General features: G+C 45.2%; 1 protein-coding gene across 1 annotated transcript in view; it reads right to left on the bottom strand.

Moving 5' to 3' along the window:
- The window catches only part of LOC147663475 (palmitoyltransferase ZDHHC6-like), a 142,195-nt gene that overhangs the window by 80,554 nt on the left and 48,408 nt on the right, over positions 1 to 13,233 (bottom strand). Inside the window, exon 4 of the mRNA XM_086950421.1 lies at positions 4,078 to 4,237. Within this exon, the coding sequence (XP_086806547.1) occupies positions 4,078 to 4,237 (160 nt within the window). The remainder of the gene's footprint in view (positions 1 to 4,077; positions 4,238 to 13,233) is intronic.

Here is a 13,233-nt window from a genome sequence, read left to right as displayed (position 1 = left end):
TACACCAATTCTAATAGGTGAACACTACAACTAAAAATCTGAAAAGAGAATAACTACTTAAGATTTTAGGCGTTGTGAAGAAAGACTATAAACTTAACATTTTGCTATGATCCCTTTGTAGCAGGGTCAGTGCAGTCAAGCACCAGTCATAAGCAGAGCACTTCCTAAGAAGTACCCTTGGGTGCTTCTGTGGTAATTCAAATCGGAACCGAATTTTAAGACAAAATGATACTAAAAAGGTTAATGTTGGGATTGAAGAAGAGAGCTAAAATCCATATGGTTTATGTTTATCTTGATAAATCAGATGGCTTACCAAGAAAGGGCAGACCATGTTAACCTGTTTTCTTCTCTATAAATTACAATCACAGTTAGCATCAGGTAATAATAGACCCAGGCAGAATTAAGTTTACGCTATAACTTCTCTTAGGATCCATTGAGTGCACCCCTAAGATGGACATTGTGCATTAGATCAGATGACAGTTTTATTGTACCTTTATGAGCTGCGGTCCTGGTTCCAAAACATTTATAAGTTAAGACCTTCAGATGGTTACTACTAACTCCGGTCTCTTACTTCTTACTCAACTGTAAACTGGGGTGAGAAGAATCTTCTTAAGCATAGCACTATGCAGTATCTATGTTCATTCACTCTCAATCTAGAAATACATCTTAAGTGTTGACAGGGGGCTTACAACATGGGTTTAAACGTGGTTGCAAAGCCCTTTTGCATTTATAAAAATAAGTCATAAAACAATGCTAGTATAAAATTATCATGAATAATATATAATGCCAAGAACAAAGATATATTTCATAGAAAAATAGACCACTCCACTTTCAAGATCTTAGACAAAACAATGTTGCTTCATCCTATTCTAACGAGGTTTTTTCCATTCCATTTCCTTGTATTTGGGACAAGACAGTTCTAGTTAATTACCCTTCACTTATGATAGGTTCTTCAATACTAGGAGTGGGAAGAAATTCCAATGTCTGTCCCTAAGAAAACAGATATTGCAACATGCATGTTTCTTGCCCAATTCTTTATTCAAGACATAAATCAGAAAAAAATGTAGGAGCATTAAAAAGCTTACAATATATTACATCTTACCTTTTTCGACAACTAATCTCAATGTAGTAAGCTGCTCAAATAGTTTTTGAAACCTTTGATATATTTGCTCGTTTCAAAACCATGACATCGTTTTCAAAGCATTGTGTTTCCAGAAATTTGAGATACTTTTATTAACTTTACAAAACACTTAGAACAAAATTAAAGGTAAATAGGTTGCTCATTAACTTTGAACATGCAGCACGGATGCTTTTAAACTCCTAGTTAACTTAAAACTTGGCAAATGTGCAACTGAATTAAAAATCCTGAAAGTGGTACCAATTTATTAAACCACATCAGCTCGTATATGTTACAAATTACTTTTAAAAAATTGAAATGAGTAATCATAAAGCAGTAACACTTATTCAGAACTCAAAGCTCCACCTTCCACTAGAGCAAAATTCGAACCAAAAGCATGAATTTGTATTAGACTGCCTTGAATCTTGGATCCTACACCACTTATGACTTTCACTCCTTCGGGGGGTTGAACCAACTGTGCTGCACAACTCTATACAATTTAAAGAGTCTCACCCTTCACTTTATGATCACTTCAATGTAACTGGTATAGTTGGATAGGCCTTTTAACTGAAATTCGCAAAACTCCACCAAACTCCATCTAGTAGAACTACTTATTTGACTGCTTAAATAGTTTATAATTTGGGTAATCAATCTAGAGTCCAGAATACTTAGCTTAATCTTGAGTGGAGCAACAGTTTCTTACCAACCTTGTTCAAAATAAAGTGGACCAAAATGACGGTCACATCCGACGCCAGTCATAAATCTATTAATTTCTCTGGTTTCATCATCCTGGTGATGAAGCTTAAATATAGCTACATGGATCCAATCATTCACCAATTTCTCCTCTTTTTAAAAACTCTGTCCCCCACCCAGGTTACATGCACACACCATGAACAATAGACTAATTCCTTCATCCATATTTGTAACAGAATGTAATCGTTAGTTTTCTAAAACAAGTAAACTGTTATGACTTTGAATTATTACAATGCACCCTTTCCCATAGTTCCCTGTTCCCTGACGCTCAGCCAGTATGAATGTGATGTAGTGAAATGCTTTAGTTCTTGGCGATGTAATGGAATGCTGGAGTGGATGGTGTGGTTGAGAGGGAGTCAGTTAGAGTGTGTGGGCTGAGAAGCAAGGATACTGCTCCTGGTGGGGCTATTGGCTACTTAACAGCTTACCTGTAATATGAATAAATCATTTTCCTCTACACTATGGCTACCTGGACTTCCATGCATTTCAACAAACATTGTTGCCACAGACCCTGCCAGTACCATCTTAGGTACAGAGATTGATTTTGTGCATCTGCTAACTAGAGCATGAGCTGCACTGCTACATGAGGATGAATGGCTGTGGGACAGCTCTGGTCTTCAGTAGGAAAAGGGCTATTTCAGAGATAAAAAAGTGCTGGAAAGGAAAGACCCAAAGCGTACAAAAACATTTTCACAACCAAAGCATGTTTGTACATCATGCTATGCCTGCTCTGATGTAGTATTTTGGTTTTGGAATGTACACTGCATTCATTGAAATCGAATTAGGAAACGTTAATTGATATAAAGTATCTTTACAGTCCGTCAGGACCAGAGTTTTTTATATTGCTCTGTACCTAGGTCCTTCGGGTTAACCCATTATTATGTAATGACAATATCAATAAGACATTCTCTTTTTTAATTGATCCTCCAACAACTCTGAATATCATTATCATCAGTGCAGCATATGTTCTATTTGACCTTGAAGAATTCTAAAATACGTTCAATAAGTGATTCATACCAATGTGTAATAGAACATCAACCCTTGTCGAATCATTCAGCTTGGAAGAAGAAGCTTACAAAATGTTTGGCTCTAGACTAACTTTGTGTCTGCAATTCCGTTTGCTGATAAGAGTCCAGCTCTTGTATTCTGCACGATTTTTGAATAATCATGCACTATGTATTTATCGGTTTTATTTATTTATATAGCTTGACCTTTATAACATCAGAGTATATATACGTTTAATACACTCATGCACTGTTTTTATTGTTGGGTGTAGATAGGATACTATTAAAATAATTTTTCCACTTCTACAACCCAATCTTAATATTCAAAAAATTTTCTTACACAGTTACTTCAAACACTTTTGGTGCACTGCTATCTATTTTTACCCTCCTTATGCCACACATACCAACCCATCACATTTGAGTTTTTTCCACTTGATTAGGTTACAGTTCACCTAATCACAAGTGGTTTTCATCAATTCCTTCGGGTGAAGGATCCCAAATGATGTAGGACGGCACAGGACGGGTATCTGATGGGAATCATTTTGATGTTCACTACGTACTATTGAAATATAGACTTGGTGACTGTTCCCTAACCAACACTTTTTGAGACAGTTTTTCATTAGTTTGACCTACTGGTATCTTGTGGTAGTATTGATTTCCGGGGGATGATACCATTGTAGGTCATTAAATATTCCCTATTGACCCTCTTTTTATAAATTATAGCTATAGACATCCATTAATCCAACTCTTGGTTTAAGTACATGAATTTGAAATAACTATATTGTTCAAATGTATAAGGTTGTATTTACGGTATAGGAGACTCAAAATAATATGAAATACTGTTTGATAATACATTGGATGGACTAAACACTAAATTATTTGTTTTTCATGATTACAGAAAGATCCTTTTTCAGTTTTTGTTTCTCAGCATCTGAATGCCACCTAACTTGATTTCATTTTGAAAAACAAGTTAAAAAGACAAACACAATAAATGAATTGCAAACAGACAAGATAGGGATTAAGCGGAGAAATAAGATTCAACAGCAGAAAGACAAGATCATGCACACAGGTGGACAAACAAAATCAGGTCAGACTGAATGGACAAAAAAGGCTGATTTAACCGTGAACCTTGAAGACAACAAAACACGTAGGGGGTAACTAGGTTTATCTGTAACAGAGAATAAGCATGTACAAATTGCTTACCCTATTGTAAAGCTGGGTGTACATGGTCATGATAAAAATGAAAGCTGCATGCATACAACCAAGAGGGGCTAAGAACAAGAACAGAGTGAATGAGGCGTGGTTATGGTGTCCACAGCAGTTATTGATCCATGGGCAGTGATGGTCCATCTTCAGCACACACCTATAAGAACAAAGAAAAACACACTATTTAAAATTCATCAGCAATCCCCATACATTAATGTAAAACAGCTTAATCCTTACAGTTCAGTTAGAAAAGCACAAACAAAGAGTGTCCCCAACAAACTTCTTTCAAGAGCAGCATCTTAACATCTATTTCGCTTAATCCTTTTCAAGTAAAAGTTTGTTTTGGCTCTGTACTTTTCAACAATTAACAAATACATAGAGAATATTCTGTCGATCTCTTTATTTCTGGCTTCTAAGGTGCTGGACTGGTGCCTCAAGCTGCATTTAACAGGAACAGACAACCAAATCCTTTCTTGGTACACCACAACTCACAGCACTCGTACACAAACCACACAACAAAGAGCCCTGGCACAATCCCAAATAACATTTTAATGACACTCAACCCATACAAAAGATAATCAAACACTACTAACCGATAATCTTCATTTACTAAACACAACAAAAACAGACCAACTTGGCAAGAGTTAATGACAAATCCTATTACCAGGTTTAAAGGGTGTACAGATTCTGACAGCACTACAACCATACACAAATGACTGAAATGAGCTACACAAATGCTTTTAATATAAAATAATTACAACTTTTTTACATCTTTAATCAAGGATGCCTAAAATGCAAAACACTAATTTTGTTAAAGGTTTGAGCACCATACGCTGGAAAATATATTTTTTAGTGAAATGTACAGCAGAAACAGAACTCAAAGCTGTACAGTATAGTAGAGATGTCTACTGGCCGAGTCACATGTACAGTTCATCCATATACCCTTCCAATCAATTTCCCATCTCGTGTTATACAGGTAGCCTAATCGCATGCAATCCATTTGCCGCATACTCCGTTCTGTTCCCGGCACGACTCTGCTGTGCCACAAGAACAGTACAGTACCAAGACGCCAACAAGACGGTAAACTCTCCAGGAACAATGTGTCTTTACGCAACAAAGTGGGTGGAGGGTGAAGTCTAGCACTGGGATCTCGAATGGCAACAACTGAAAGCAATGGATGTGTAATCAATGGGGGAAAACAGGCAAAATGTCTGTGTACCATTCGGTTTGAACAATTTAGCATTTAAGTACTTGGCTGCATTGGAGGCGCAAGGGGGCGCACAGCGGAATGGCTGGGTGAGATTGCAGCTCCGCAGGGCAGACACAAACATTACGCGATTTGAGATACCCAATGCCCGAAATTAACGGACCCGAACTTCGGAACATGCATGGGAAGGTGCCAGGACTAATGCACACTAACTAGGCTGAATAAAGAACGGCGGATACTAGCGTTTTTAGTTGCTGAGACTGGAAGCGCCCGGAGAGTAAAATAGCGGACATCGGACGCGAGACGACCAAAATGCTTTCACATCGGCTCTAAGTATGCTACCGAATGACATTATCTGGCCTCGAGAGGGAGGGCGATAGACTGATGCAGCACCAGTGCAGCGGCGACACAGCGGTAAGCTCAAGTTTACGCACCGCGTTATGCCGAGAAGTAAAGAGCTAAACCGGAGGGGTCAGACAAAATGGCGGCGCCCGTAGCGTTGGGATAAACCCATGCAAAACTGTAAATAATCACTACGCTGCAAACGAGGTTCGTGATATTGGGTGCCGGGGGCTGCCATCCCTATCATCAGAACTACAGGTACTGGCGGTGAAGAGCGGAGCTGGGGAGGCGAGGCTAAACCGACCGTTGCAAACAGCACACAGGAAGGTAAACACGTTGGAGGCAACGGCATGCGGGCTGGGAGGCACAAGTGCGGACAAAGCGAAGCGGCTGGAAGACTCAGTGATGTCTGGGAAGAATAGTTTGAAGCGCTGAGAAACGTATGGCTATTAGCGGACAGCACTGCTGACAGAACATGGAGTATAGGCAACATAAAGGTGAAATCACGACGTGTGGGGATCTGGTGATGTGCTGATGCACAAGTATCAGCAAAAAGAGGCTAGAGGCATCTAGGTGCGGGTCACCTCACAGTGTGGTCTACTAATACAGTTGGTACAACAGGCACGCCAAATACGATCTGCTACAGCAGTGGAGGCGTTGGGGGCTGCTGCCGGTGTGGAGAGGGGGAAGTGGCGAGGATTGGGACCCCAGACAGCCTTGCACTGCAACTAAGGCATAGCTACCCAGGCCACTCCTAGCACCACAACGGCGGCGTATAACAGGCAGACTCGCTCCGCAGCACACATCAGCATAGTCGAAGCAACGCAAGTAGCCCCCATGGTGCGACCAGACAAGCAACAACCCAAGAGAACGTCCAAGGCAAAAAAGGCACCGAAGAACAGGCAGAGGGCGAAGCCCCCACAGAACAACAAGCAAGTAGCAATATGGAAAAAATATTACAAGCCATGCAGTCAAATTTACAAGATATAAATGGGAAGTTAGATCATTTGACGTGTCTTATGGACAACATGGCGACCAAAATGGAAAAACACGGCGAACGGCTGGAGACGGCAGGAACACGCATACCAGCGGTGGAAGACGAGGCGCACGCAACTACCAGCAAGTGCACTGGCATGGAACGAGTTCTGGACGTCATAAAGGCCTAAGCGGAGGAGTTGGAAGCGCGATCCAGGCGCAACAACGTTCGAATAACGGGGCTGCCAGAAACAACAAACACAGGCCGCATGGAGTCGTACGTAGAGAAGCTATGTACAGACATATTTGGAGCAGAAGCACTATCACCAATCTTCATAGTCGAGAGAGCGCAACGGTCGCTGGCACCTAAACCGCCAGCAGGGGCTACACCACGGCCAATTGTAGCGCAAATTTTAACTACAGGGACCGAGATAATATATTGAGATTCGCGCGAGAAAAAGGACAGGTAACGCATCAAGGAAACAAACTTGAATTTTAACCTGATCATACTGTGGCAGTCCAACAAGCACGGAGAGAATTTTCAGCGGTGAAAGCGAAACTACGTGACCTACAAATAAATTATGCGTGGGAAGTGAAATCAATACTTCTAACAAGTCCCAAAGCAGCACAAGACTTTGTAAAAAGAATATCGAAACAGAATAAGGCCGCAGCAAGGAGAGATCAACAGCAGGACTCGGACTGAGCGGTTGATAGCAGGAAAGAAACTGTGTGAAAGACTGCGGTAAGGTCAAATATTGGTGGTAAAGAGATGGATATTGTTCTCCCAGTGGTGGGCTACGAAGGGGACGCCGACGGGGTCTCTGAACAATGTACGGGACATACGAGACGACCCTGTTGTACTTTAAGCGCACTGGTCTCCTTTGAGAACAGCCATAAGTAATGGGGCAGAGAACACTGAGGTGCAGATTCGTATGAACAGAGTGATTCATAGTCGGGGAACATGAGAATTTGCTTGATGTTGTAACTAGCCCTGTATGGAGGGTACAGACTGCTACCGAGATGAGACCTGAATGTTACAGTTGTACACTATGGGGGCAACGATGTTGAAATATAGGGGTGAAATACGGATATAGCACCGTCGTTGGGATGTACATAATGTTGGAGGTAATATGTTGATGCTAGGCGACTAATTGTTCTGCATTCAGTAGCTAAAGCCTAAACTGGTGACAAACGTGTTCTTGTTAATCACGGACAGTCTCTTGGGCGCATAGATCAGAGTTACTAAGGGGTACTGTCAAATGATCGAAATCAATGCATGCTGTGTATTATGTGGCATTGGGGAAAATCCTGCACTGCACGTTTAGGCATCGAGGAACAGGTCGGCCCCCATTCATTCAGTTGGGTGGTGTGGTGTGCCCTCAGCGGACCTCTGGAAGGGTGATCCCCACATCAGTTATGTTACGGAGGGGTGTTACACGGGGTATGCGGCTTCCGCAGGATTGGGTTGCTGAAGTAGGTGGGAAGGGGTGGGGGCAGGGTGTTGTTCAAGTTCAGAGACCAGGGCATTTGGGATGCATTGTTGTTCTGCATGTTGTACCGCAGAAGGTAACAAGGACAATTGGAGTCAGTTTGAATGACAGTCTGAGTCTAGAGATCAATGTCAATAAGCAGGTGAGTAGCTGCTTCGCCTTAATGCGAGGACTCCGAAAGCTGCTGCCCCTTTTACCAACACAGGTTAGAGCCACCATAGTTAGGAGCACCATTCTCAGCCGCCTGGTTTACTGTAATGCTCTGCTACTGGAATCCCCTGCCTACCTGATTTCCAGACTCCAGAGCATCCAGGCGGCTGCAGCAAAATTGACACTCTCCCGAGGGCGAAGATCCTCTACTACCCTTGCTTTGGCCGATTTACACTGGCTACCTGTACACCAGAGGATCCTTTTTAAATCCCTATGCACTGTCTTTAAGGCAGTGCATGGGATGGGCCCCCGACCACTTCAAAACAAATTTAAGTGGTATGAACCCACTCGGTCCTGTTAAAAAGGGTTCCAAAGACAACCGGTAACCAAAGACCCTTTTATGTTGCCCGGCGGTATCGCCTCTATGACCCACCAATATTAATCAATGAAGAAGCAGGCGCTGGAGACTGGAAGGCGGGAAACGAGGATTTTATTCTCTCCGGAGGAGAACACATCAATTCAGACAGCAAGTATCGTCACGAGGTGCTCTAACCACATCTCTGAGGCCGGGCCTCTTATACACAGGTTTACGAACTTTATTGTATGTAACACATTCTTGCAATGCTTTGAAGTATGAAAGGACATCCTCGGAATCTCCCCTTCAGGCCCGTTCCCACACACATTTACAGTTGGATTCCCCACCCCGGTCACAACAGGTGATAGTTGTCACACAGCAGGGCATTCCGCCGATTCACGGAATGCGTGGGGTTGATCGGATCTCATGGGGTGGGGGCTTTGATCGGTTCGGGGGTCTTTTGATGGGGAGGGGAAGCTTCCTACTGTACGGGGTAATAAACAGTATCCGCAGGGTCAGGTGGCAGCCTGGGAACGAGGAAGACAAACGGGGACACAGGAAAAGGGGGTTTGCATCAAAAGGGTTTGAGGCCATGAAAGGAATGAGGGGAGGTGTCGCGCTGGGAACAGGATGGGATTCCGTGGTGAAGCCGTGCTGGAGAGGGGTTTATGACCCAAGGCATGAGAGAGCGGGGGTTGTCAGCGTGCGGGGGAATGTTTGCGAGGTTGAGAGAGAGAGAGAGACGCGCTGGCTATTAGTGAGGGGCAGGGAGGCCATGGTGCTCAAAATGGCTGCCGCTTACGCGCATGAATGGGCCTGGAAAGGGGGCAAGATGGCGCCGATAATGTTGACGTTTTGCAGTCTAATCTTTAACAGTCCTCCCTTTTCAACATATCTTAGCCAACTTGCTTACTCAATGTCAATCTTCATCAAATTCCTAACCTCGGCATCATATATTGCTCTCATACGTTCGTTTTCAAAGTCCACAGTCTTAGGGCAAATACAATTTGCACAAAATGAACACAGAGGTGGCAGACATTGAATTCCTAAGCATAGACCGCATATCACAACTACAGGAATCAGGATAATGGTGAACAGTCTCCAACCCCAGTTCTTAATGGTGTTCCAGAACCAACCACCAAGCGACCATTCTTCTTGTTCCTGGTATACTTCTGAAGAGAGTCTGTGGAGATGTTCGATGGCTTTGTACACAGAGGGTGAGTTGTCCGGTATGTATGTACAGCAGCTGGACCCAATGATGCGGCATGCTCCACCACGGTCCGCAAGAACCACATCCAGGACAAGGCGGTTCTGGAGAGCCACCAAGCGGACCGCTTGAAGTTCAGCGGTGTTGTTAGCAAGGATACCAGCCGTGATGTTCATTGTTGTCTCAACTGCTTGAGTCAGATGTCGGATGGCACGGCTGTTTGCCATCGGGCCCCAGAGGGGGACCAGTCCTTTCATAGCATCGATGAATTGCGCTCCTGTTGAATCGGCTTGTTCGATGTCCTTGGCTCGTTTTTGTCTGTGATGATTTGCTGGTGCCACATATGTCGGAGGAAGAATGAAGGAGATGAAACAAGTGCCCCCCCAGCCTTTGGGGAGCCAGGTGTAAGCCTTTGTGCCGCAGACGAAATACGTGTTTGGAGATGCCACAAAGGAAGGCGGGTCGATGGAGTCCAGAGTTCTGGAAAACCGGCAGGCACTGTGGCCTACCAGCTGAGTCCCAAGCCCTTCCATGCACATGTGGCCAGTGACGTTGATGACTGACAGGGCCACAGTCAGAGTGGCAGCCGTTCGTTTTCGCAGGTAGGAGAAGGTGGTTCTGGTTGGATTATTGAACACTTGCATTTCAACTTGTTCTTTAGCAGGGATGTCCAAGTGGATGGTGTTGTTGTTGGTCTGCGGGCAGAAGTGCGTCTTTGTTCTGTTCCGCCAGACCCCGTGGTAGAAATGCGTTACCGTTTTGCTGGAGGTGGCATTGTCCTTAAAGCTTTCTTGCAGAAGCATCAGCCAGGCAAGACAGGAACCGTGAACTGAGAAAGGTGAAGGGATGAATGGTATCGAGTGTCCAGTGGCGTGGGGTAGCAACCCACAGATCCAACAGTTGGTGGCATTGGTGGCAAGGTTGTGCTGGTGAAGTAGTTGTACGAAGGAGTTATTCCAAAATTCCTTTCGCCTCTCTCTGAGTTGGGGAGAGAGCGAGATCAGATAATGTTCCTTCATGGTGGTAGGCTGGACAGTGGTCAGGAATGTTTCGTGAGCAGGTGCATTTTCTTCCACAATCCAGAGTGTGGTCATGAGGAGAAAGCAGAAGAGGATTGTGATGAAGAGCGCAATAGTCTTTGGGCTATGGAGTCTGTCTGCTTTCGGGTTCCTGTGGTGGGTATTTCCTGTTTCCTTCGTCATCTTCTTATTTGGCGCTTCCATCATCTTCTTATCTGGCGCTTCCATCACCTTCAAGGGGCTCGGTAGCGGGCAGAACCACAGACTTTGCTTTGCTTCTCTCCGGGTAACCCTCGGTAGTGTTTAGGTCACCGTTCTGAGATTTAACTCAGTCTGTGGTCTACTTAGCCGTAACTCCCTCCTTTCGACGCAGGAAATACCCTTCTCTTGATGGTACTGTGGGATCAGAGAATTTTGAAAGTTCAAGTGTTTCGGTATCGGGATAGCAGGATAGTGACGGTCGGTCCTTGTTCAGGAGCTCTTCTTGACTGTTGATGGTTTCGGTCGAGGTCAGGGTCGAGGAGATCTTCTTGCAGTGGTGTGCATGCAGCCAGTTTCGTTTTCCCTCCACCCGGAGTGCTGTTCGGGTGGTGATGAGGACTTGCCAGGGGCCCGTCCACCGGGGTTCCAGACTCTTGGCACGCTGGAAGTTCCGGATCAGGACGAAGTCCCCGGGTTGGATGGTGTGTCCGGGACCCCTGGAAGCGTCAGGGATGGCATGCAGCACCTGTTGATGGATAACAGACAGTGTTTTAGTCAACTGGCATAAGTAATCAGACATTAGGACGTCCGGGACGTCATGAATGGAAGTTGGTTTCGGCGCAGACCAAACATTCATAGGCCGGCCGAACACAACCTCGTATGGTGTCAAGTGGTGTTTGGTGGGGGTGGAACGCATTGAGAGCAATGCCAGGGGGAGTGCGTCTGGCCATTTCAGTCCTGTGGTAGCTACTATTTTGGCCAATTTTAGTTTCAGTGTGGCGTTATGTCGTTCAACTAGTCCAGCAGATTGGGGGTGGAAGACTGCGTGGAACTTTTGTTTTACACCCAACCCCTTCAAAATGAGTTGGATAACTTCGGCTACGAAGTGGGGGCCATTGTCGCTCCACAAAATTCGACAAAGGCCGTAACGGGGGAAAAACTCCTTTAACAGTACCTTTGCTGTGGCCATAGCAGTGTTGTCACGGGTTGGATATGCTTCCACCCATTTGCTAAATGCGCATACCACCACAAGTACATATTTCAGGCCTTGACATCTGTCTAGTTGGATGTAGTCCATCTGCAGGACTTCAAACGGGTGATTTGGGACCCCAAACCCTCCCCGGGGTACTACAGTTCCTTTCCCGGGATTGTGTTGCAGGCATATCAAACACTGTTGGACCAAGCGTTTGGCGGACTCTGTGATCTTATCATTGTGCCAAACTCTGGAGACAAGTTCAATCATGGGGGCTGATCCTATGTGGGCAGGGGAGTGCGCCATAGTCAGAATGGGAATCAGATACGAGTCAGGTAGCAACCATTTGTCCGTGTCTTTTGTCCGCCAGCAGCCTTCGTCATCTTTCAATCCCACCCGTGTCCATTCAGTCAGTTCGTGTTGTGTGCTGGCCATTTGAATGTCTCTGATAGTGTCCCTAGCGTCAGTCCATTTTTCTGCTTGTGACCTGGTCACGTACATGCGTGTTGTCGTCCTATTTTCAGCTGTCGCTCGGGCAGTGAGGTCGGCTAGTGCATTTCCCTGCCCAATAATGTCTGTCACCTTTTTGTGTGCCTGGCATTTGATGACTGCAAGCTTTTTGGGGAGAAGGACGGCTTCGATCAAGGCGGAGACTAGGTCCCCGTGCAAAATGGGGGTGCCGTGTGAGGTCAAGAATCCCCTCTCCCTCCAAAGGAGCCCGAAATGGTGAACCACCCCGAAGGCATACTGGCTGTCGGTGTAAATGTTTGCTGTGGTACCTGCTGCTAGAATACAGGCTCTTGTCAGGGCAATCAGTTCCGCTGCCTGGGCAGATCGTTGCGTTATGCGGGCTGTCTCGACTACAGTTCGAGCCGTGGTGACTGCATAGGCGGCCGAAGTGGTGCCATCGGGGAGCTTGATGCAAGAACCGTCCACCCACAGCTCTCCGTCGGGGTTGGGGAAAGCCGTGTCTCTGAGGTCAACCCTACTTCTGGTCTGTTCGTCTGTGAGGGTCACACAGTCGTGTACAGGGTGCGCATTGGGATCGTTTTCTGGTAAGGGCAGCAGGGTTGCTGGGTTCAGTGTGGTGCATCTCTTCAGTGTGATGTGGGGTGCGAGCAGAGTCAGTTCGTACCCTGTCAGTCGTGCACTTGTCAGGTGTTGCGTTTTGGTTTGGTTTAGGAGGGTGTCAACTGCATGGGGTACCAGTACTGTGAGGGAGTTCGAGAGCACG

This window comes from Lissotriton vulgaris, unplaced genomic scaffold, assembly GCF_964263255.1.
Source record: "Lissotriton vulgaris unplaced genomic scaffold, aLisVul1.2 SCAFFOLD_675, whole genome shotgun sequence".
NCBI classification, from domain to species: Eukaryota; Metazoa; Chordata; class Amphibia; order Caudata; family Salamandridae; genus Lissotriton; species Lissotriton vulgaris.
Note: the sequence above shows the minus strand (reverse complement) of the source record. Positions and strands in the feature narration are given on the sequence as shown.